This window comes from Oncorhynchus kisutch, unplaced genomic scaffold (genome assembly GCF_002021735.2).
Source record: "Oncorhynchus kisutch isolate 150728-3 unplaced genomic scaffold, Okis_V2 scaffold3733, whole genome shotgun sequence".
Classification (NCBI taxonomy): Eukaryota; Metazoa; Chordata; class Actinopteri; order Salmoniformes; family Salmonidae; genus Oncorhynchus; species Oncorhynchus kisutch.
In genome coordinates this window covers 34,136-60,242 of record NW_022265678.1, presented here as the reverse complement: position 1 = coordinate 60,242, position 26,107 = coordinate 34,136, and the positions used below count along the sequence as shown (strand labels likewise).

General features: G+C 42.3%; 1 protein-coding gene across 1 annotated transcript in view; it reads right to left on the bottom strand.

Annotated features, from left to right (window-relative positions):
- Nucleotides 1-1,789: 1,789 nt before the first annotated feature.
- Nucleotides 1,790-26,107, bottom strand: part of LOC109885841 (unconventional myosin-XV-like) — a 47,615-nt gene continuing 23,297 nt past the window's right edge. Inside the window, exons 10-19 of the mRNA XM_031820907.1 lie at nt 25,810-25,940; nt 24,870-24,964; nt 21,354-21,431; nt 18,219-18,315; nt 17,916-18,076; nt 16,105-16,238; nt 9,555-9,688; nt 7,851-7,984; nt 3,394-3,534; nt 1,790-3,190 (exon numbers count right to left, since the gene is read on the bottom strand). Of these exons, the coding sequence (XP_031676767.1) occupies nt 3,089-3,190; nt 3,394-3,534; nt 7,851-7,984; nt 9,555-9,688; nt 16,105-16,238; nt 17,916-18,076; nt 18,219-18,315; nt 21,354-21,431; nt 24,870-24,964; nt 25,810-25,940 (1,207 nt within the window). The 3' untranslated portion in view covers nt 1,790-3,088. The remainder of the gene's footprint in view (nt 3,191-3,393; nt 3,535-7,850; nt 7,985-9,554; nt 9,689-16,104; nt 16,239-17,915; nt 18,077-18,218; nt 18,316-21,353; nt 21,432-24,869; nt 24,965-25,809; nt 25,941-26,107) is intronic.

Below are 26,107 nucleotides of genomic sequence, written 5' to 3'. Positions count from 1 at the left end.
GAATGACCTCTACACTATATATAGCATGACCTCTACACTATATATAGCATGACCTCTACACTATATATAGCATGACCTCTGCACTATATATAGCATGACCTCTGCACTATATATAGCATGACCTCTACACTATATATAGCATGACCTCTAGATACACTATATATAGCATGACCTCTACACTATATATAGCATGACCTCTAGATACACTATATATAGCATGACCTCTACACTATATATAGCATGACCTCTACACTATATATAGCATGACCTCTAGATAGACTATATATAGCATGACCTCTACACTATATATAGCATGACCTCTACACTATATATAGCATGACCTCTACACTATATATAGCATGACCTCTGCACTATATATAGCATGACCTCTACACTATATATAGCATGACCTCTACACTATATATAGCATGACCTCTGCACTATATATAGCATGACCTCTAGATAGACTATATATAGCATGACCTCTGCACTATATATAGCATGACCTCTACACTATATATAGCATGACCTCTACACTATATATAGCATGACCTCTAGATAGACTATATATAGCATGACCTCTGCACTATATATAGCATGACCTCTACACTATATATAGCATGACCTCTAGATAGACTATATATAGCATGACCTCTACACTATATATAGCACGACCTCTACACTATATTTAGCATGACCTCTACACTATATATAGCATGACCTCTACACTATATATAGCATGACCTCTACACTATATATAGCATGACCTCTGCACTATATATAGCATGACCTCTACACTATATATAGCATGACCTCTAGATAGACTATATATAGCATGACCTCTACACTATATATAGCATGACCTCTACACTATATATAGCATGACCTCTACACTATATATAGCATGACCTCTACACTATATATAGCATGACCTCTACACTATATATAGCATGACCTCTACACTATATATAGCATGACCTCTGCACTATATATAGCATGACCTCTACACTATATATAGCATGACCTCTACACTATATATAGCATGACCTCTGCACTATATATAGCATGACCTCTAGATAGACTATATATAGCATGATCTCTACACTATATATAGAATGACCTCTACACTATATATAGCATGACCTCTACACTATATATAGCATGACCTCTACACTATATATAGCATGACCTCTACACTATATATAGCATGACCTCTACACTATATATAGCATGACCTCTACACTATATATAGCATGACCTCTACACTATATATAGCATGACCTCTACACTATATATAGCATGACCTCTGCACTATATATAGCATGACCTCTAGATAGACTATATATAGCATGACCTCTAGATACACTATATATAGCATGACCTCTACACTATATATAGCATGACCTCTGCACTATATATAGCATGACCTCTACACTATATATAGCATGACCTCTACACTATATATAGCATGACCTCTGCACTATATATAGCATGACCTCTAGATACACTATATATAGCATGACCTCTACACTATATATAGCATGACCTCTGCACTATATATAGCATGACCTCTACACTATATATAGCATGACCTCTACACTATATATAGCATGACCTCTGCACTATATATAGCATGACCTCTACACTATATATAGCATGACCTCTACACTATATATAGCATGACCTCTACACTATATATAGCATGACCTCTAGATACACTATATATAGCATGACCTCTAGATAGACTTTATGTAGTTTCCTGTTAAAAAACGACTCTTTTTGGCAAATCTAAATGTTTTACACAGGTTTTAATGTTTTAAACACTGACGTTAAGGTTGTAAACATGTCACTTGTTTTATGGTTTTACAGTGACCTCCCTGGGTGGCAGGGTGAGTCTCTTCTCCCTGAGAGACAGACAGACAGACAGTGTCTTATAACACAGTGACCTCGCTGGGTGGCAGGGTGAGTCTCTTCTCCCTGAGAGACAGACAGTGTCTTATATCACAGTGACCTCTCTGGGTGGCAGGGTGAGTCTCTTCTCCCTGAGAGACAGACAGTGTCTTATAACACAGTGACCTCGCTGGGTGGCAGGGTGAGTCTCTTCTCCCTGAGAGACAGACAGACAGACAGTGTCTTATAACACAGTGACCTCTCTGGGTGGCAGGGTGAGTCTCTTCTCCCTGAGAGACAGACAGACAGACAGTGTCTTATAACACAGTGACCTCTCTGGGTGGCAGGGTGAATCTCTTCTCCCTGAGAGACAGACAGACAGTGTCTTATAACACAGTGACCTCCCTGGGTGGCAGGGTGAGTCTCTTCTCCCTGAGAGACAGACAGTGTCTTATAACACAGTGACCTCTCTGGGTGGCAGGGTGAGTCTCTTCTCCCTGAGAGACAGACAGACAGACAGTGTCTTATAACACAGTGACCTCGCTGGGTGGCAGGGTGAGTCTCTTCTCCCTGAGAGACAGACAGACAGACAGTGTCTTATATCACAGTGATCTCTCTGGGTGGCAGGGTGAGTCTCTTCTCCCTGAGAGACAGACAGACAGACAGTGTCATATAACACAGTGACCTCCCTGGGTGGCAGGGTGAGTCTCTTCTCCCTGAGAGACAGACAGTGTCTTATAACACAGTGACCTCGCTGGGTGGCAGGGTGAGTCTCTTCTCCCTGAGAGACAGACAGACAGACCGTGTCTTATAACACAGTGACCTCTCTGGGTGGCAGGGTGATTCTTTTCTCCCTGAGAGACAGACAGTGTCTTATAACACAGTGACCTCGCTGGGTGGCAGGGTGAGTCTCTTCTCCCTGAGAGACAGACAGTGTCTTATAACACAGTGACCTCGCTGGGTGGCAGGGTGAGTCTCTTCTCCCTGAGAGACAGACAGTGTCTTATAACACAGTGACCTCGCTGGGTGGCAGAGTGAGTCTCTTCTCCCTGAGAGACAGACAGTGTCTTATAACACAGTGACCTCGCTGGGTGGCAGGGTGAGTCTCTTCTCCCTGAGAGACAGACAGTGTCTTATAACACAGTGACCTCCCTGGGTGGCAGGGTGAGTCTCTTCTCCCTGAGAGACAGACAGTGTCTTATAACACAGTGACCTCGCTGGGTGGCAGGGTGAATCTCTTCTCTCTGACTGACAGCATGTTCTCCACGTGCATGGCAATGACCCGACACAGCTCCAATCCCTAAACACACACACACACACAAACACACACACACACACACACACACAAAACATGAAATTGTTACTGTGTGTGTGTGTGTGTGTGTGTGTGTGTGTGTGTGTGTGTGTGTGTGTGTGTGTGTGTGTGTGTGTGTGTCTGTGTCTGTGTCTGTGTGTCTGTGTCTGTGTCTGTGTGTCTGTGTCTGTGTCTGTGTGTGTGTATACCTGTTTGAGCTGTATCTGCGTGACTCTGTGAGTGGTCAGATCTCCCAGAGTGAGGTCTACGTAGGGGTAGCTGGTCCCGGCCGAGGGTCTCTGGGTGCGGGTAGACTGCACCTCCACCAGGGGGACCACTGTCTGCAGCTCCTGCACCACAGGGACCAAACATACAATTACTACTATTACCTGCACCAGGGGGACCACTGTCTGCAGATCCTTCACCCCAGGGACCAACCATACAATTACTACTGGGACGGGACTTAGTGAGCAGAGTTGGCGGGACTTAGTGAGCAGAGTTGTCTGGACTTAGTGAGCAGAGTTGGCGGGACTTAGTGAGCAGAGTTGGCGGGACTTAGTGAGCAGAGTTGGCGGGACTTAGTGAGCAGAGTGGGCGGGACTTAGTGAGCAGAGTGGGCGGGACTTAGTGAGCAGAGTTGGCGGGACTTAGTGAGCAGAGTGGGCGGGACTTAGTGAGCAGAGTGGGCGGGACTTAGTGAGCAGAGTTGGCGGGACTTAGTGAGCAGAGTGGGCGGGACTTAGTGAGCAGAGTGGGCGGGACTTAGTGAGCAGAGTGGGCGGGACTTAGTGAGCAGAGTGGGCGGGACCAAGATCTTTTTTTTATTTTTACATTTTATTTCACGTTTATTGAACCAGTTAGGGCAGTTGATAACAAGTTCTCATTTAAAACTGCAACCAGGCCAAGAATAAAGCAAAGCAGTGCGACACAAACAACAACACAGAGTTACACTGAAACAAACGTACAGTCAATAACATTATAGAAAAATCTACAGTAGACTGTGTGCAAATGTAGAAGAGTAGGGAGGTAAGGCAATAAATAGGCCATAGACGTGAAATAATTACAATTTAGTATTAACACTGGAGTGATAGATGTGCAGATGATGATGTGCAAGTAGAGATACTGGGGTGCAAAAGAGCAAGAGGGTAAGTAATAATATTGGGATGAGGTAGTTGGGTCTGCTATTTACAGATTGGCTGTGTTCAGGTACAGTGATCGGTAAGCTGCTCTGACAGCTGATGCTTAAAGTTAGTGAGGGAGATATGAGTCTCCAGCTTCAGTGATTTTTGCAATTCGTTCCAGTCATTGGCAGCAGAGAACTGGAAGGAAAAGCGACCAAAGAGAGTGCTGACTTTGGGGGTGACCAATGAAATATACCTGCTGGAGCGCGTACGGGTAGGTGTTGCTATGGTGACAAATGAGCTGCGATAAGGTGGAGCTTTACCTAGCAAAGACCTATAGATGACCTAGAGTCAGTGGGTTTGGATGGCACTGTGATAGACTGCATCCAGTTTGCATCCAGTTTGCTGAGTAGAGTGTTGGAGGCTATTTTGTAAATGACATAGTAGTCAAGGATCGGTAGGATAGTCAGTTTTACGAGGGTATGTTTGGCAGCATGAGTGAAGGAGGCTTTGTTGCGAAATAGGAAGCCAAATCTAGATTTAATTTTGGATTGGTGATGTTTAATATGAGTCTGGAAGGAGAGTTTACAGTCCAGCCAGACACCTAGGTATTTGTAGTTGTCCACATATTCTAAGTCAGAACCGTCCAGCATAGTGATGCTAGTCGGGCGGGAGGGTGTGGGCAGCAATCTGTAGAAGAGCATGCATTTAATTTTACTAGCATTTAAAAGCAGTTGGAGGCCACTGAAGGAGAGTTGTATGGGGTTGAAGCTCATTTGGAGGTTTGTTAGCACAGTGTCCAAAGAAGGGCCAGATGTCTACAGAATGGTGTTGTCTGCGTAGAGGTGGATCAGAGAATCACCAGCAGCAAGAGCGACATCATTGATATATACAGAGAAAAGAGTCAGCCCGAGAATTGAACCATGTGGCATCTCCATAGAGACTGCCAGAAGTCTGGACAACATGCACTCCGATTTGACACACTGAACTCTATCTGAGAAGTAGTTGGTGAACCAGGCGAGTCAGTCATTTGAGAAACCACGGCTATTGAGCCGATAAGAATGCGGTGATTGACAGAGTCAAAAGCTTTGGCCAGGTCGATGAAGACGGCTGCACAGTACTGTCTTTTATCGATGGCGCTTATGATATCGTTTATGACCTTGAGTGTGGGTGAGGTGCACCCATGACCAGCTCGGAAACCAGATTGCATAGTGGAGAAGGTACGGTGGGATTAGTTAACTTGGCTTTCGAAGATTTTAGAAGGGCAGGATGGATATAGGTCTATAACAGTTTGGGTCTAGAGTGTCTCCCCCTTTGAAAAGGGGGATGACCACGGCAGCTTTCCAATCTTTGGGGATCTCAGACGATCCAGATCCAGATTTTGCTTATTGAAATGCTTATTGAAATTCTCAATTATAGTGGATTTATCAGTGGTTACAGTGTTTCCTATCTTCAGTGCAGTGGGCAGTTGGGATGAGGTGCTCTTATTCTCCATGGACTTTACAGTGTCCCAGAACCTTTTTGAGTTAGTGTTGCAGGAAGCAAATTTCTGCTTGAAAAAGATAGGCTTGGCTTTTCTAACTGCCTGTGTATATTGGTTTCTAGCATCCCTGAAAAGCTGCATATCACGGAGGCTGTTCGATGCTAATGCAGAACGCCATAGGATGTTTTTGTGCTGGTCAAGGGCAGTCAAGTCTGAGGTGAACCAAGGGCTATATCAGTTCTTAGTTCTACATTTTCTTCTGGCATCTTCTTCTGATGGGATGAGGTCAAAATCCTTCCAGGATACCCAGGCCTGGTCGATTAGAAAGGCCTGCTCGCTGAAGTGTTTCAGGGAGCGTTTGACAGTGATGAGGGGTGGTCATTTGACAGCGGACCCATTACACATGCAGGCAATGAGGCGGTGATCACTGAGATCCTGGTTGAAGACAGCAGAGGGCAAGTTTGTCAGGATGATATCTAAGAGGGTGCCCATGGTTACTGATTTAGAGTTGTACCTGGTAGGTTCCTTGATCATTTGTGCCAGTTTAGGTCACCTACCTGACACAACGAACTCTGAACATAAATGGGGGGCAATCAATGTCTAGGGCACAGCTGGGGGCTGAGGGGGATCTATTACAGGTGTCAACAGTGACAGACTTATTTCTGGAGAGATTAATTTTTAAAATTAGAAGTTAGAACTGTCTGGGCATAGGCCTGGAAAGTATGACAGAACTTTGTATCTCTGCAGTAGATTGCAACTCCTCCTCCTTTGGCAGTTCTATCTTGACGGAAAATGTTGTAGTTGGAAATCTCAGAATTCTTTGGTGGCCTTCCAAAGCCAGGATTCATCTATCTTAGATTGTAGGACGACCGGGGTGTTAAGCATGTCCCAGTTTAGGTCACCTAACAGACACAACGAACTCTGAACATAAATGGGGGTGATCAGTTCACGTGTCCAGGGCACAGCTGGGGGCTGAATAACAAGTGGCAACGGTGAGAGGCTTCTTTTTGGAAAGGTGGATTTCGAATTGTTTTGGGCACAGACCTGGATAGTAGGACATATCTCTGCAGTAGATTGCAACTCCACCCCCCTTGGCAGTTTTATCTTGTCGAAAAACATAATTATGGATGGACATTTCAGGATTTTTGGTTCCTAAGCCAGGATTCAGACACGGCTAGGACATCAGGGTTAGCAGTATGTGCTAAAGCAGTGAGTAAAACAAATTTAGGGAGGAGGCTTCTAATGTTAACATGCATGAAACCAAGGCTTTTACGGTTACAGAAGTCAACAAATGAGAGCACCTGGGGACACGCAGGGCCTGAGTTAACCTCCACATCACCAGAGGAACAGAGCAGGAGTAGGATGAGGGTATGGTTAAAGGATATAAGAACTGGTCGTCTAGTGCGTTCAGAACAGAGAGTAAAAGGAGCAGATTTCTGGGCAGGGAAGAATAGATTCAAGGCATATTGTACAGACAAGGGTATGGTAGGATGTGAGTACAGTGGAGGTAAACCTATCCGTTGAGTGACGATGAGAGAGGTTATGTCTCCAGAGGCACCATTTAAGCCAGGTGAGATCACCGCATGTGTGGGGTGGAACACAAGGGCAATGTGGGTGGGACTTAATGAGCAGCGTGGGCAGGACTTAGTGAGCGGTGTGGGCGGGACTTAGTGAGCGGTGTGGGCGGGACTTAGTGAGCGGTGTGGGCGGGACTTAATGAGCGGCGTGGGCAGGACTTAGTGAGCGGTGTGGGCGGGACTTAGTGAGCGGTGTGGGCGGGACTTAGTGAGCGGTGTGGGCAGGACTTAGTGAGCGGTGTGGGTGGGACTTAGTGAGCAGCGTGGGCAGGACTTAGTGAGCGGTGTGGGCGGGACTTAGTGAGCGGTGTGGGCGGGACTTAGTGAGCGGTGTGGGTGGGACTTAGTGAGCGGTGTGGGTGGGACTTAGTGAGCGGTGTGGGCGGGACTTAGTGAGCGGTGTGGGCAGGACTTAGTGAGCGGTGTGGGCGGGACTTAGTGAGAGGTGTGGGCGGGACTTAGTGAGCGGTGTGGGCGGGCCTTACGTGAGTGTCCTTGTTGAGAAAGTGCAGTCCATTTTGATTGACAGCCAGGATACAGGGAGCGTAGATGGAGCCACTGCTGCTAGACTGGACGTAGAAGAAGGAGGAGCCAAACATGGGGAACGCACTGACCAGACCTGGGGGAGGGGGGGCACAGTCAGACACACACACACAGCATATCCTGGTGGGTATGTCACAGGAGGTTGGTGGCACCTTAATTGGAGAGGACGGGCTCGTGGTAATGTCTGGAGGTGGAATGGCATGATTATGAGACGTCCTCCCCTCAGCAGGTTGCTATAACAGCAACCTAGAGGTTGGAACATTGCTGCTATAACAGCCTCCACTCTTCTGGGAAGGCTTTCCACTAGATGTAGGAACATTGCTGCTATAACAGCCTCCACTCTTCTGGGAAGGCTTTCCACTAGATGTTGGAACATTGCTGCTATAACAGCCTCCACTCTTCTGGGAAGGCTTTCCACTAGATGTTGGAACATTGCTGGGGGGACTTGTTTCCATTCAGCCACAAGAGCATTAGTCAAGTTGGGCACTTATTGGGCACTGGCTCACAGTAGGCGTACTAATTCATCCCACACTGATCAAACGATTTCTGTATGGATCTCGCTTTGTACATGGGGGCATTGTCATGCTGAGACAGGAGAGGACCTTCCCCAAACTGTTGCCACAAAGTTGGAAGCATAGAATCGTCTAGAATGTCATTGTACGCTGTAGCGTTAAGATTTCCATTCACTGGAACTAAGGGGCCCGAACCATGAAAAACAACCTCAGATCATCTTTCCTCCTCCACCAAACTTTACCGTTGGCACTGTGCATTGGGGCAGGTAGCGTTCTCCTGGCATCCGCCAAACCCAGATTCGTCCATCGGACTGCCAGACGGTGAAGTGTTAATTATCACTCCATAGAACGCGTTTCCATTGCTCCACAGCCCAATGGCGGTGAGCTTTACTCCAGCCGACGCTTGGCATTGAGCATGATGAGTTTGGAACTCGGTAGTGATGTGTTGCAACCGAGGCCAGATTATGTTTACTATACTTTACACTATATGCTTCAGCACACGGCGGTCCCGTTCTGTGAGGTTGTGTGTCCTACCACTCGGTGGTCCCGTTCTGTGAGGTTGTGTGTCCTACCACTCTGCGGTCCTGTTCTGTGAGCTTGTGTGGCCTATCACTCTGCGGTCCCGTTCTGTGAGGTTGTGTGGCCTACCACTCTGCGGTCCCGTTCTGTGAGCTTGTGTGGCCTATCACTCTGCGGTCCAGGTTCTGTGATCTTGTGTGGCCTACCACTCTGCGGTCCCGTTCTGTGATCTTGTGTGGCCTATCACTCTGCGGTCCCGTTCCTACCACTTCGCTGTTTGAGCCGCTGTCGCTCCTAAAAATGTCCACTTCACAATAACAGCACTTACAGTTGACCGAGGGCAGCCTAAGCAGGACAGAAATGTGACGGACTGACTTGTTGGAAAGGTGGCATCCTAAGACAGAGCTACGTTGAAAGTCACTGAGCTCTTCAGTAAAGGCTATTCTACTGCAAATGTTTGTCTATGGAGATTGCATGGCTGTGTGCTCGATTTGATACACCTGTCAGCAATGGGTGTGGCTGAAATAGCCGAATCCACTAAGGAGTGTCCACATACTTTTGTATATGTATAGTATGTGTATTAGTGTGTGTGTTAGGTGTGTGTCTGTGTCGTACCCAGAAACTGAGCTTTGGCCTGGTGCGGGTTGAGGGTCTGGACCTGCTGCATGTGCTGCGTTACCATGGTGACCCATGCCTGGGGGGGCTGCTTCCCAAACAGAAGGGGGGGGACGTACTCCGACAACTCATGGCTGGCGAGAGAAAGGATAAAGGATAAAATATATTTAATGTTTCTCAGTTCTAGTTTTTTTTTTTTTTTTACATTCATTGACATGATGGAGAGATGACATAGAGATGACATAGAGATGACATAGAGATGACATAGAGATTACATAGAGATGACATAGAGATTACATAGAGATTACATAGAGATGACATAGAGATTACATAGAGATTACATAGAGATGACATAGAGATTACATAGAGATGACATAGAGATTACATAGAGATTACATAGAGATGACATAGAGATTACATAGAGATTACATAGAGATGACATAGAGATGACATAGAGATTACATAGAGATGACATAGAGATTACATAGAGATTACATAGAGATTACATAGAGATTACATAGAGATGACATAGGGATTACATAGAGATTACATAGAGATGACATAGAGATTACATAGAGATTACATAGAGATGACATAGAGATGACATAGAGATGACATAGAGATTACATAGGGATGATGAAAAGATTACATAGAGATTACATAGAGATTACATAGAGATGACATAGAGATTACATAGAGATTACATAGAGATGACATAGAGATGACATAGAGATGACATAGAGATTACATAGAGATTACATAGAGATTACATAGAGATGACATAGAGATGACATAGAGATTACATAGAGATTACATAGAGATGACATAGAGATTACATAGAGATTACATAGAGATTACATATAGATTACATAGGGATGACACAGAGATGACATAGAGATTACATAGGGATGATGAAAAGATTACATAGAGATGACACAGAGATGACACAGAGATTACATAGAGATTACATAGAGATTACATAGAGATTACATAGAGATGACACAGAGATTACATAGAGATTACATAGGGATGATGAAAAGATTACATAGAGATGACACAGAGATTACATAGAGATTACATAGGGATGATGGAGATATGACATAGAGATGACATAGAGATTACATAGGGATGACACAGAGATTACATAGAGATTACATAGGGATGATGGAGATATGACATAGAGATGACATAGAGATTACATAGAGATGATGAAAAGATTACATAGAGATGACACAGAGATTACATAGAGATTACAGAGAGATGATGGAGAGATTACAGAGAGATTACAGAGAGATGATGGAGAGATTATGTAGAGATTACAGAGAGATTACATAGAGATGATGGAGAGATTACAGAGAGATTACTTAGAGATTACATAGATATTACATAGAGATGATGGAGAGATTACATAGAGATTACGTAGAGATTACATAGAGATTACATAGAGATGATGGAGAGATGATGTAGAGATTACAGAGATTAGAGAGATTACATAGAGATGATGGAGAGATTACAGAGAGATTACAGAGAGATGATGGAGAGATTACAGATAGATGACATAGAGATTACGTAGACATTACAGAGAGATTACAGAGGGATTACATAGAGAGGATGTAGAGATTACATAGAGATGACGTAGAGATTACAGAGAGATTACATAGAGATGACAGAGATTACATAGAGATGATGGAGAGATTACATAGAGATTACATAGAGATGATGGAGAGATGACGTAGAGATTACAGAGAGATTAGTGAGATTACATAGAGATGATGGAGAGATTACAGAGAGATGATGGAGAGATGATGGAGAGATGATGGAGAGATTACATAGAGATTACATAGAGATGATAGAGATATTACATAGAGATGACATAGAGATGATGGAGAGATTACATAGATATTACATAGAGATTACATAGAGATGATGGAGAGATTACATACAGATGACATAGAAATTACAGAGAGATTACATAGAGATGATGGAGAGATTACATAGAGATGATGGAGAGATTACATAGAGATGATGGAGAGATTACATAGAGATGATGGAGAGATTACATACAGATGACATAGAAATTACAGAGAGATTACATAGAGATGATGGAGAGATTACATAGAGATGGTGGAGAGATTACATAGAGATGATGGAGAGATTACATAGAGATGACATAGAGATGATGGAGAGATTACATAGAGATGGTGGAGAGATTACATAGAGATGATGGCGAGATTACAGAGAGATTACATAGAGATGATGGAGAGATTACATAGAGATGGAGAGATTACATAGAGATGACATAGAGATGATGGAGAGATTACATAGAGATTACATAGAAATTACAGAGAGATTACATAGATATTACAGAGAGATTACATAGAGATGATGGAGAGATTACATACAGATGGAGAGATTACATAGAGATGATGGAGAGATTACATAGAGATGATGGAGAGATTACATACAGATTACATAGAAATTACAGAGAGATTACATAGATATTACAGAGAGATTACATAGAGATGATGGAGAGATTACATACAGATGGAGAGATTACATAGAGATGATGGAGAGATTACATAGAGATGACATAGAAATTACAGAGAGATTACATAGAGATGATGGAGAGATTACATAGAGATGATGGAGAGATGATGGAGAGATGAGGGAGAGATTACATAGAGATGATGGAGAGATGGAGAGATTACATAGAGATGATGGAGAGATAACATACAGATTACATAGAAATTACAGAGAGATTACATAGAGATGATGGAGAGATTACATAGAGATGATGGAGAGATTACATAGAGATGATGGAGAGATGATGGAGAGATGATGGAGAGATGATGGAGAAAAGGTGTATTCACTTATGGGAGAGGTGTTGCTGTATACAGTGATAATAACTCCTATACATATGGTGATAATAACCCCTATATATACAGTGATAATAACCCCTATATATATACAGTGATAATAACCCCTATATATATATACAGGGATAATAACCCCTATATATACAGTGATAATAACCCCTATATATACAGTGATAATAACCCCTATATATACAGTGATAATAACCCCTATATATATATATATATATATATATATATATATATATACAGTGATAATAACCCCTATATATACAGTGATAATAACCCCTATATATATATATATACAGTGATAATAACCCCTATATATATACAGTGATAATAACCCCTATATATACAGTGATAATAACCCCTATATATACAGTGATAATAACCCCTATATATACAGTGATAATAACCCCTATATACACAGTGATAATAACCCCTATACATATAGTGATAATAACCCCTATATATATACAGTGATAATAACCCCTATATATACAGTGATAATAACCCATAATATACAGTGATAATAACCCCTATACATATAGTGATAATAACCCCTATATATATACAGCGATAATAACCCCTATATATATATATATACAGTGATAATAACCCCTATATATATATATACAGTGATAATAACCCCTATATATATATATACAGTGATAATAACCCCTATATATACAGTGATAATAACCCCTATATATACAGCGATAATAACCCCCATATATATACAGTGATAATAGCCCCTATATATATATATATATATATATATATGCAGTGATAATAACCCCTATATATACAGTGATAATAACCCATATACATACAGTGATAATAACCCCTATATATACAGTGATAATAACCCCCATATATATACAGTGATAATAACCCCTATACATATGGTGATAATAACCCCTATATATACAGTGATAATAACCCCTATATATACAGTGGTAATAACCCCTATATAGACAGTGATAATAACCCCTATATATACAGTGATAATAACCCTATATATACAGTGATAATAACCAGGATATATATACAGTGATAATAACCCCTATATATACAGTGATAATAACCCCTGTATATACAGTGATAATAACCCCTATATATACAGTGATAATAACCCCTGTATATACAGTGATAATAACCCCTATATATACAGTGATAATATCCCCTATGTACAGTGATAATAACCCCAATATATACAGGGATGATAACCCCTGTATATACAGTGATAATAACCCCTATATACAGTGATAATAACCCCTGTATATACAGTGATAATAACCCCTATATATACAGTGATAATAACCCCTATACATATAGTGATAATAACCCCTATATATACAGTGATAATAACCCCTATATATACAGTGATAATATCCCCTATGTACAGTGATAATAACCCCTATACATACAGTGATAATAACCCCTATATATACAGTGATAATAACCCCTATATATACAGTGATAATAACCCCTATATATATACAGTGATAATAACCCCTATATATACAGTGATAATAACCCCTATACATACAGTGATAATAACCCCTATACATACAGTGATAATAACCCCTATATATACAGTGATAATAACCCCTATATATACAGTGATAATAACCCCTATATATACACAGTGATAATAACCCCTATATATACAGTGATAATAACCTCTATATAGACAGTGATAATAACCCCTATATATACAGTGATAATAACCCCTATATATACAGCGATAATAACCTCTATATAGACAGTGATAATAACCCCTATATATACAGTGATAATAACCCCGATATATATATACAGTGATAATAACCCCTATATATACAGTGATAATAACCCGTATATAGACAGTGATAATAACCCCTATATATACAGTGATAATATCCCCTATATATACAGTGATAATAACCCCTATATATACAGTGATAATAACCTCTATATAGACAGTGATAATAACCCCTATATATACAGTGATAATAACCCCGATATATATACAGTGATAATAACCCCTATATATACAGTAATAATAACCCCTATATGTACAGTGATAATAACCCCTGTATATACAGTGATAATAACCCCTATATATGCAGTGATAATAACCCCTATATATACAGTGATAATAACCCCTGTATATACAGTGATAATAACACCTATATATACAGTGATAATAACCCCTATATATACAGTGATAATAACCCCTGTATATACAGTGATAATAACCCCTATATATACAGTGATAATAACCCCTATATAGACAGTGTATACAGTGAAATGGATTATATTACATTTTGTTACGTTGCAGCCTTATTCTGACATGGATTATATTACATTTTGTCCTCATCAATCTACACACAATACCCCATAATGACATCACAATAGCCCATAATGACATCACAATACCCCATTATGACATCACAATACCTCATAATGACATCACAATACCCCATAATGACATCACAATACCCCATAATGACAAAAAGCAAAAACACATTGTTATTAATTAGGGACTCTCAGACCATGAGAAACAAGATTCTCTGGTCTGATGAAACCATGATTGAACTATTTGGCCTGAGTGCCAAGTGTCACGTCTGGAGGAAACCTGGCACCATCCCTACGGTGAAACATGGTGGTGGAAGCATTATGCTGTGGGGATGTTTTTCAGCATCAGGGACTGGGAGACTAGTCAGGATCGAGGGAAAGATGAACGGAACAAAGTACAGAGAGATCCTTGATGAAAACCTGCTCCAGAGTGCTCAGGATCTCAGGCTGGGGCGAAGGTTCCCTTTCCAACTGGACAGTGTCCCTAAGCACACAGCTTAGACAACGCAGGAGTGGCTTCGGGACAAGTCTCTGAATGTCTTTGAGTGGCCCAGCCAGAGCCCGGACTTGAATTCAATGGAACTTCTCTGGAGAGACCTGAAAATAGCTGTGCAGCAACCTTCACCTTTAAACATGACAGAGCTTGAGAGGATCTGCAGAGAAGAATGGGAGAAACTCCCCAAATACAGGTGTGCCAAGCTTGCAGCATCATACCCAAGAAGACACTAGGCTGTAATCGCTGCCAAAGGTGCTTCAACAAAAGTACTGAGTAAAGGGTCTGAATACTTATGTAAATGTGATATTTCAGTTAAAAAATGTTAATACATTTGCAAAAATGTCTGTCATTATGGGGCATTGATGAGGGGACGTTAAAAAACATCAGTGTTAGAATGAGGCTGTAACCCATAATGCACTGTAACAAAATGTGGAAAAGTCAAGAGGTCTGAAGACTTTCTGAATGCACTGTACACGGCAACCACCTCCCCCATAATGCACTGCACACGGCAACCACCTCCCCCATAATGCACTGTACACGGCAACCACCTCCCCCATAATGCACTGTACACGGCAACCACCTCCCCCATAATGCACTGTACACGGTAACCACCTCCCCCATAATGCACTGTACACGGCAACCACCTCCCCCATAATGCACTGTACACGGCAACCACCTCCCCCATAATGCACTGTACACCGCAACCACCTCCCCCATAATGCACTGTACACCGCAACCACCTCCCCCATAATGCACTGTACACGGCAACCACCTCCCCCATAATGCACTGTACACAGCAACCAGCTCCCCCATAATGCAGTGTAATATGTGTTCTTACATGCTGGGTATGAACGTCATGTCCTTGGCTCTGTGTTGTAGAGCTGATAGTTTAGAGATCTGGAGGAACAGCTGTTCAGAGACTTTACCTCTGGGCAGGATGTTCATCAAGCCCTTACGGTAGTCTGGAAGCACCTGTTATAAAGTAAATACAGAGCAGACTGTTATAGCTGGTTATAATGCATCATAGTGTTGTTATACCTGGTTATAATGCTTCATAGTGTTGTTATACCTGGTTAAATTGCATCATAGTGTTGTTATACCTGGTTATAATGCATCACAGTGTTGTTATACCTGGTTATAATGCTTCATAGTGTTGTTATACCTGGTTATAATGCATCATAGTGTTGTTATACCTGGTTATATTGCATCATAGTGTTGTTATACCTGGTTATAATGCTTTATAGTGTTGTTATACCTGATTATAATGCATCATAGTGTTGTTATACCAGGTTATAATGCATCATAGTGTTGTTATACCTGATTATAATGCATCATCGTGTTGTTATACCTGATTATAATGCATCGTCTTCTTGTTATACCTGGTTATATTTCACAGTGTTGTTATACCTTATTATAATGCATCATTGTGTTGTTATACCTTGTAATAATGCATCATAGTGTTGTTATATCTGATTATAATGCATCATCATGTTGTTATACCTGATTATAATGCATCATCTTCTTGTTATACCTGATTATAATTTCTCATCGTGTTGTTATGCCTGATTATAATGCATCATAGTGTTGTTGTACCTGATTATATTTCACAGTCTTGTTACGCCTGATTATAATACATCATTGTGTTGTTATACCTGGTTATAATGCATCATATCATGGTTATAGCTGGTTATAATGCATCATAGTGTTGTTATACCTGGTTATGATGCGTCATAGTGTTGTTATACCTTGTTACAATGCATCATTGTGTTGTTATACCTGATTATATTTCACAGTGTTGTTATACCTGATTATAATGCATCATTGTGTTGTTATACCAGGTTATAATGCATCATAGTGTTGTTATACCTGATTATAATGCATCATCTTCTTGTTATACCTGGTTATATTTCACAGTGTTGTTATACCTTATTATAATGCATCATCGTGTTGTTATACCTTGTAACAATGCATCATAGTGTTGTTATACCTGATTATAATGCATCATCGTGTTGTTATACCTGATTCCTGAGTATATTTCACAGTGTTGTTATACCTGATTATAATGCATCATTGTGTTGTTATACCTGATTATAATGCATTATCTTCTTGTTAAACCTGGTTATATTTCACAGTGTTGTTATACCTTATTATAATGCATCATTGTGTTGTTATACCTTGTAACAATGCATCATAGTGTTGTTATACCTGATTATAATGCATCATATCATGGTTATAGCTGGTTATAATGCATCATAGTGTTGTTATACCTTGTAACAATGCATCATAGTGTTGTTATACCTGATTATAATGCATCATCGTGTTGTTATACCTGATTCCTGAGTATATTTCACAGTGTTGTTATACCTGATTATAATGCATCATTGTGTTGTTATACCAGGTTATAATGCATCATAGTGTTGTTATACCTGATTATAATGCATCATCTTCTTGTTATACCTGGTTATATTTCACAGTGTTGTTATACCTTATTATAATGCATCATCGTGTTGTTATACCTTGTAACAATGCATCATAGTGTTGTTATACCTGGTTATAATGCATCATAGTGTTGTTATTCCTGGTTATAATGCATCATAGTGTTGTTAAACCTGGTTATAAAGCATGGTAAGGCAGAGCTGGTTATTATACCTGGTTATAATGCATGGTGACACAGAGCTCGTTGTCAAATTTGAGCGTCTGTGTCCAGATAACCCTCCTGAACCACAGGCTGTAGTTACAGTCCATTGGCTCCGCCTCCGTAGCAATGTCCAGGATGTACTCCCTCTTATTGAGGGGACGGACATTCTCACCTGCAGACGGACAGACAGACACACACACATACACAAACTGTAATATTAAAGTATGGACAGTCTGACCTGTGCAGGCAGGCAGACAGACAGGCAGACAGACAGACAGACAGTCTGACAATGTGGTGTGTGTGTGTGTGTATACCTCTTTTTGTGACCAGGAAGACAGCGTACTCGTCAACGGCCTCCAGTCTGTGTAGACCCATCTCGTAACACAGCTCCTCTATCACGTCCAGCGCCACCTGCAGCACAGGAGGATAAATTATCAGAACCCACTGTAATACAGAGAGATACACACAACAGAACATGATCAGAACCCACTGTAATACACAGAGATACACACAACAGAACATGATCAGAACCCACTGTAATACACAGAGATACACACAACAGAACATGATCAGAACCCACTGTAATACACAGAGATACACACAACAGAACATGATCAGAACCAACTGTAATACACAGAGATACACACAACAGAACATGATCAGAACCCACTGTAATACACAGAGATACACACAACAGAACATGATCAGAACCCACTGTAATACACAGAGATACACACAACAGAACATGATCAGAACCCACTGTAATACACAGAGATACACACAACAGAACATGATCAGAACCCACTGTAATACACAGAGATACACACAACAGAACATGATCAGAACCCACTGTAATACACAGAGATACACACAACAGAACATGATCAGAACCCACTGTAATACACAGAGATACACACAACAGAACATGATCAGAACCCACTGTAATACACAGAGATACACACAACAGAACATGATCAGAACCCACTGTAATACACAGAGATACACACAACAGAACATGATCAGAACCCACTGTAATACACAGAGATACACACAACAGAACATGATCAGAACCCACTGTAATACACAGAGAGAGATACACACAACAGAACATGATCAGAACCCACTGTAATACACAGAGATACACACAACAGAACATGATCAGAACCAACTGTAATACACAGAGATACACACAACAGAACATGATCAGAACCCACTGTAATACACAGAGATACACACAACAGAACATGATCAGAACCCACTGTAATACACAGAGATACACACAACAGAACATGATCAGAACCCACTGTAATACACAGAGATACACACAACAGAACATGATCAGAACCCACTGTAATACACAGAGATACACACAACAGAACATGATCAGAACCCACTGTAATACACAGAGAGAGATACACACAACAGAACATGATCAGAACCCACTGTAATACACAGAGATACACACAACAGAACATGATCAGAACCAACTGTAATACACAGAGATACACACAACAGAACATGATCAGAACCAACTGTAATACACAGAGATACACACAACAGAACATGATCAGAACCAACTGTAATACACAGAGATACACACAACAGAACATGATCAGAACCCACTGTAATACACAGAGATACACACAACAGAACATGATCAGAACCCACTGTAATACACAGAGATACACACAACAGAACATGATCAGAACCAACTGTAATACACAGAGATACACACAACAGAACATGATCAGAACCCACTGTAATACACAGAGATACACACAACAGAACATGATCAGAACCAACTGTAATACACAGAGAGAGATACACACAACAGAACATGATCAGAACCCACTGTAATACAGAGAGATACACACAACAGAACATGATCAGAACCAACTGTAATACACAGAGATACACACAACAGAACATGATCAGAACCCACTGTAATACACAGAGATACACACAACAGAACATGATCAGAACCCACTGTAATACACAGAGATACACACAACAGAACATGATCAGAACCCACTGTAATACACAGAGATACACACAACAGAGCATGATCAGAACCCACTGTAATACACAGAGATACACACAACAGAACATGATCAGAACCCACTGTAATACACAGAGATACACACAACAGAACATGATCAGAACCCACTGTAATACAGAGAGATACACACAACAGAACATGATCAGAACCCACTGTAATACACAGAGATACACACAACAGAACATGATCAGAACCCACTGTAATACACAGAGAGAGAGATACAGAACAGAAAGTTATTACAGAAATCATCCTAAGAACACAGACACTCACAGAGACAGAAGAGAACAGACACAGTCTAGTAGACTGACAGAGACAGAAGAGAACAGACACAGTCTAGTAGACTCAGAGACAGAAGGGAACAGACACAGTCTAGTAGACTCAGAGACAGAAGGGACCAACACAGTCTAGTAGACTGACAGAGACAGAAGGGAACAGACACAGTCTAGTAGACTCAGAGACAGAAGGGAACAGACACAGTCTAGTAGACTCACAGAGACAGAAGGGAACAGACACAGTCTAGTAGACTCAGAGACAGAAGGGAACAGACACAGTCTAGTAGACTCACAGAGACAGAAGGGAACAGACACAGTCTAGTAGACTCAGAGACAGAAGGGAACAGACACAGTCTAGTAGACTCAGAGACAGAAGGGAACAGACACAGTCTAGTAGACTCAGAGACAGAAGGGAACATACACAGTCTAGTAGACAGAGACAGAAGGGAACAGACACAGTCTAGTAGACTCAGAGACAGAAGGGAACAGACACAGTCTAGTAGACTGACAGAGACAGAAGTGAACAGACACAGTCTAGTAGACTCACAGAGACAGAAGGGAACAGACACAGTCTAGTAGACTGACAGAGACAGAAGGTAACAGACACAGTCTAGTAGACTCAGAGACAGAAGGGAACAACACAGTCTAGTAGACTCAGAGACAGAAGGGAACAGACACAGTCTAGTAGACTCAGAGACAGAAGGGAACAGACACAGTCTAGTAGACTCAGAGACAGAAGGGAACATACACAGTCTAGTAGACAGAGACAGAAGGGAACAGACGCAGTCTAGTAGACTCAGAGACAGAAGGGAACAGACACAGTCTAGTGGACAGAGACAAAAGGGAACAGACACAGTCTAGTAGACTCAGAGACAGAAGGGAACAGACACAGTCTAGTAGACTCAGAGACAGAAGGGAACAGACACAGTCTAGTAGACAGAGACAGAAGGGAACAGACACAGTCTAGTAGACTCAGAGACAGAAGGGAACAGACACAGTCTAGTAGACTCAGAGACAGAAGGGAACAGACACAGTCTAGTAGACAGAGACAGAAGGGAACAGACACAGTCTAGTAGACTCAGAGACAGAAGGGAACAGACACAGTCTAGTAGACTCACAGAGCACGTCTTGATCTTCAGGTGCCGTTCGATGCCTCCTGGGAACAGGAACAGTTGTCGCTTGGAGCTCCTCCCCGCCTGTTAGAGGTCAGCGGTGAGACATTAGAGGTCAGGGGTTAGACAGTAGAGGTCAGCGGTTAGACATTAGAGGTCAGGGGTAACAATTTCGGCAGATAATTTTAGAAAGAAAGGGTCCAGATTGTCTAGCCCGGCTGATTTGTAGGGGTCCAGATTTTGCAGCTCTTTCAGAACATCAGCTGAATGGATTTGGGAGAAGGAGATATGGGGAAGGCTTGGGCGAGTTGCTGTTGGGGGTGCAGTGCTGTTGTCCGGGGTAGGAGTAGCCAGGTGGAAAGCATGCCAGCCGTAGAAAAATGCTTATTGAAATTCTCAATTATGGTGGATTTATCAGTGGTGACAGTGTTTCCTATCTTCAGTGCAGTGGGCAGCTGGGAGGAGGTGTTCTTATTCTCCATGGACTTTACAGTGTCCCAGAACTTTTTTGAGTTAGTGTTGCAGGAAGCAAATTTCTGCTTGAAAAAGCTAGCCTTGGCTTTTCTAACTGCCTGAGTATAATGGTTTCTAGCTTCCCTGAACAGCTGCATATCACGGGGGCTGTTCGATGCTAATGCAGAACGCCATAGGATGTTTTTGTGTTGGTTAAGGGCAGTCAGGTCTGGGGAGAACCAAGGGCTATATCTGTCCCTGGTTCTAAATTTCTTGAATGGGGCATGTTTATTTAAGATGGTTAGGAAGGCATTTAAAAAAAATATCCAGGCATCCTCTACTGACGGGATGAGATCAATATCCTTCCAGGATACCCCGGCCAGGTCGATTAGAAAGGCCTGCTCGCAGAAGTGTTTCAGGGAGCGTTTTACAGTGATGAGTGGAGGTCGTTTGACCGCTGACCCATTACGGATGCAGGCAATGAGGCAGTGATCGCTGAGATCTTGGTTGAAGACAGCAGAGGTGTATTTAGAGGGGAAGTTGGTTAGGATGATATCTATGAGGGTGCCCGTGTTTAAGGTTTTGGGGAGGTACCTGGTAGGTTCATTGATAATTTGTGTGAGATTGAGGGCATCAAGTTTAGATTGTAGGATGGCTGGGGTGTTAAGCATGTTCCAGTTTAGGTCGCCTAGCAGCACGAACTCTGAAGATAGATGGGGGGCAATCAGTTCACATATGGTGTCCAGAGCACAGCTGGGGGCAGAGGGTGGTCTATAGCAGGTGGCAACGGTGAGAGACTTGTTTTTAGAGAGGTGGATTTTTAAAAGTAGAAGTTCAAATTGTTTGGGTACAGACCTGGATAGTAGGACAGAACTCTGCAGGCTATCTTTGCAGTAGATTGCAACACCGCCCCCTTTGGCAGTTCTATCTTGTCTGAAAATGTTGTAGTTTGGAATTAAAATTTCTGAATTTTTGGTGGTCTTCCTAAGCCAGGATTCAGACACAGCTAGAACATCCGGGTTGGCAGAGTGTGCTAAAGCAGTGAATAGAACAAACTTAGGGAGGAGGCTTCTAATGTTAACATGCATGAAACCAAGGCTATTACGGTTACAGAAGTCGTCAAAAGAGAGCGCCTGGGGAATAGGAGTGGAGCTAGGCACTGCAGGGCCTGGATTCACCTTTACATCGCCAGAGGAACATAGGAGGAGTAGAATAAGGGTACGGCTAAAAGCTATGCGAATTGGTCGCCTAGAACGTCTGGAACATAGAGTAAAAGGAGGTTTCTGGGGGCGATAAAATAGCATCAAGGTATAATGTACAGACAAATGTATGGTAGGATGTGAATACAGTGGAGGTAAACCTAGGTATTGAGTGATGAAGAGAGAGATATTGTCTCTAGAAACATCATTGAAACCAGGAGATGTCATTGCATGTGTGGGTGGTGGAACTAATAGGTTGGATAAGGTATAGTGAGCAGGACTAGAGGCTCTACAGTGAAATAAGCCAATAAACACTAACCAGAACAGAAATGGACAAGACATATTGACATTAAGGAGAGGCATGCTTAGTCGAGTGATCAAAAGGGTCCAGTGAGTGGAGAGGTTGGTTGGTGATTTAGACAGCTAGCCAGGGCATCGGTAGCAAGCTAGCATAGGATGGAGGTCTGTTGTTAGCCACCTCTTGCGTTCCGTCAGTAGATTAGTGGGGTTCCGTGTGGTAGAGGGGATTAATCCAAATCACACAACAACAACAAAATAAAAACAATAGATATAGTTATAGAGGCCCAAGAAGAAAACATAATAATAATAAAAATAAATAAATTGTCCGATTGTCTATTCAGATAGCAGCCGGTAAGACAGCTAACGGTTAGCAGGCCGCAGATTGTCGTTCAGGTAACGTCGCGGCGGAGGAGCCAGCCGGATAACTCCTTCGGGTAGATAACGTCGGCAGTTGTCAGGGGTTAGACATTAGAGGTTAGGGGTTAGATGTTAGAGGTCAGGGGTTAGACAGTAGAGGTCAGGGGTTAGACGTTAGAGGTCAGGGGTTAGAGAGTAGAGGTCAGGGGTTAGACAGTTGAGGTCAGCGGTTAGACATTAGAGTTCAGCGGTTAGACATTAGAGGTCAGGGGTTAGAGAGTAGAGATCAGGGGTTAGAGAGTAGAGGTCAGGGGTTAGACAGAAGAGGTCAGGGGTTAGCCAGTAGAGGTCAGGGGTTAGACAGTAGAGGTCAGGGATTAGACATTAGACATCAGGGGTTAGATGTCAGGGTTTAGACAGTAGAGGTCAGGGCTTAGACATTAGATGTCAGGGTTTAGACAGTAGAGGTCAGGGCTTAGACATTAGATGTCAGGGGTTAGACAGTAGAGGTCAGGGGTTGGACATTAGATGTCAGGGGTTAGACAGTAGAGGTCAGGGGTTAGACATTAGAGGTTAGGGGTTAGATGTTAGAGGTCAGGGGTTAGACAGTAGAGGTCAGGGGTTAGACATTAGAGGTCAGGGGTTAGACATTAGAGGTCAGGGGTTAGACAGTAGAGGTCAGGGGTTAGACGTTAGAGGTCAGGGGTTAGACAGTAGAGGTCAGGGGTTAGACATCAGGGGCTAGACATTACAGGTCAGGGGTTAAACTGTAGAGATCAGGGGTTAGACACTAGAGATCAGGGTTTAGACATTAGAGATCAGCGGTTAGACATTAGAGGTCAGGGGTTAAACAGTAAAGGTCAGGGGTAAGACATTAGAGGTCAGGGGTTAGGCATTAGAGGTCAGGGGTTAGACATTAGAGGTCAAGGGTTAGACAGTAGAGGTCAGGGGTTAGATGTCAGAGGTCAGGGGTTAGACGTCAGAGTTCAGGGGTTAGACATTAGAGGTCAGGAGTTAGACATTAGACGTAATGCGCTATCCAAACTATTTGTAAATTCAGCTGGCTGGTTATTTAGAAACGTTCGTACTAATTTTGGGTGGGAATGTTCCAATGCTAGTGATCATTACTGAGCACCACAGGTCAGAGGTCAAGGGTAAGGACCAGGGGTCAGGGGTTAAGGTTAGGAGTTAGGCGTGAGAGGTCAGAACTAACCACCGTAGCTTTCAGTTCCATGCTGCTGGGAGGAATGATGCGTCCTCCGTACCGATAGGTCTTCCTCAGGTTCTGCTCACAAGCCTTTGATATGCCTATGGAGAACACGTTAACAATATACCCACCAATACACAGAGACATTACCTGGAGAATACACATTAACAATATACCCATCAATACACAGAGACATTACCTGGAGAATACACATTAACAATATACCTATCAATACACAGAGACATTACCTGGAGAATACACATTAACAATATACCTATCAATACACAGCACCATTACCTGGAGAATAGACATTAACAATATACCTATCAATACACAGAGACATTACCTGGAGAATAGACATTAACAATATACCTATCAATACACAGCACCATTACCTGGAGAATAGACATTAACAATATACCTATCAATACACAGAGACATTACCTGGAGAATAGACATTAACAATATACCTATCAATACACAGCACCATTACCTGGAGAATAGACATGAACAATATACCTATCAATACACAGAGACATTACCTGGAGAATAGACATTAACAATATACCTATTCTGAAACAGGAAGACACCTACCCTGAAACAGGAAGGTACCTACCCTGAAACAGGAAGACACCTACCCTGGAACAGGAAGACACCTACCCTGAATCAGGAAGACACCTACCCTGAAACAGGAAGACACCTACCCTGAAACAGGAAGACACCTACCCTGAAACAGGAAGACACCTACCCTGAAACAGGTAGACACCTACCCTGGAACAGGAAGACACCCACCCTGAAACAGGAAGACACCTACCCTGGAACAGGAAGACACCTACCCTGAAACAGGAAGACATCTACCCTGGAACAGGAAGACACCTACCCTGGAACAGGAAGACACCTACCCTGGAACAGGAAGACACCTACCCTGGAACAGGAAGCGACCTACCCTGAAACACTACTCCCTGACTGAGGGAGGCGTTCTGTAGGAACTTCAACAGGAAGGGCTTCAGGACCTCAGAGCAGCGATGGAACGCAGTCAGGATGTAAAGCAACCTCCAGCCACGCTGACAACTGTCCCTAAAGGTTAGAGGTTCAAGGTTAGAGGTCAGAGTCAGAGGTCAGGATTAGAGTTAGAGGTCAGGGGTTAGAGGCCAGGGGTTAAAGGTCAGTGATTAGAGTTAGGGTCTTACAGTTTAGAACTGGTGTTTCCTGTAATCTGTTTGAGGATTTGACAGTAGGGTCAG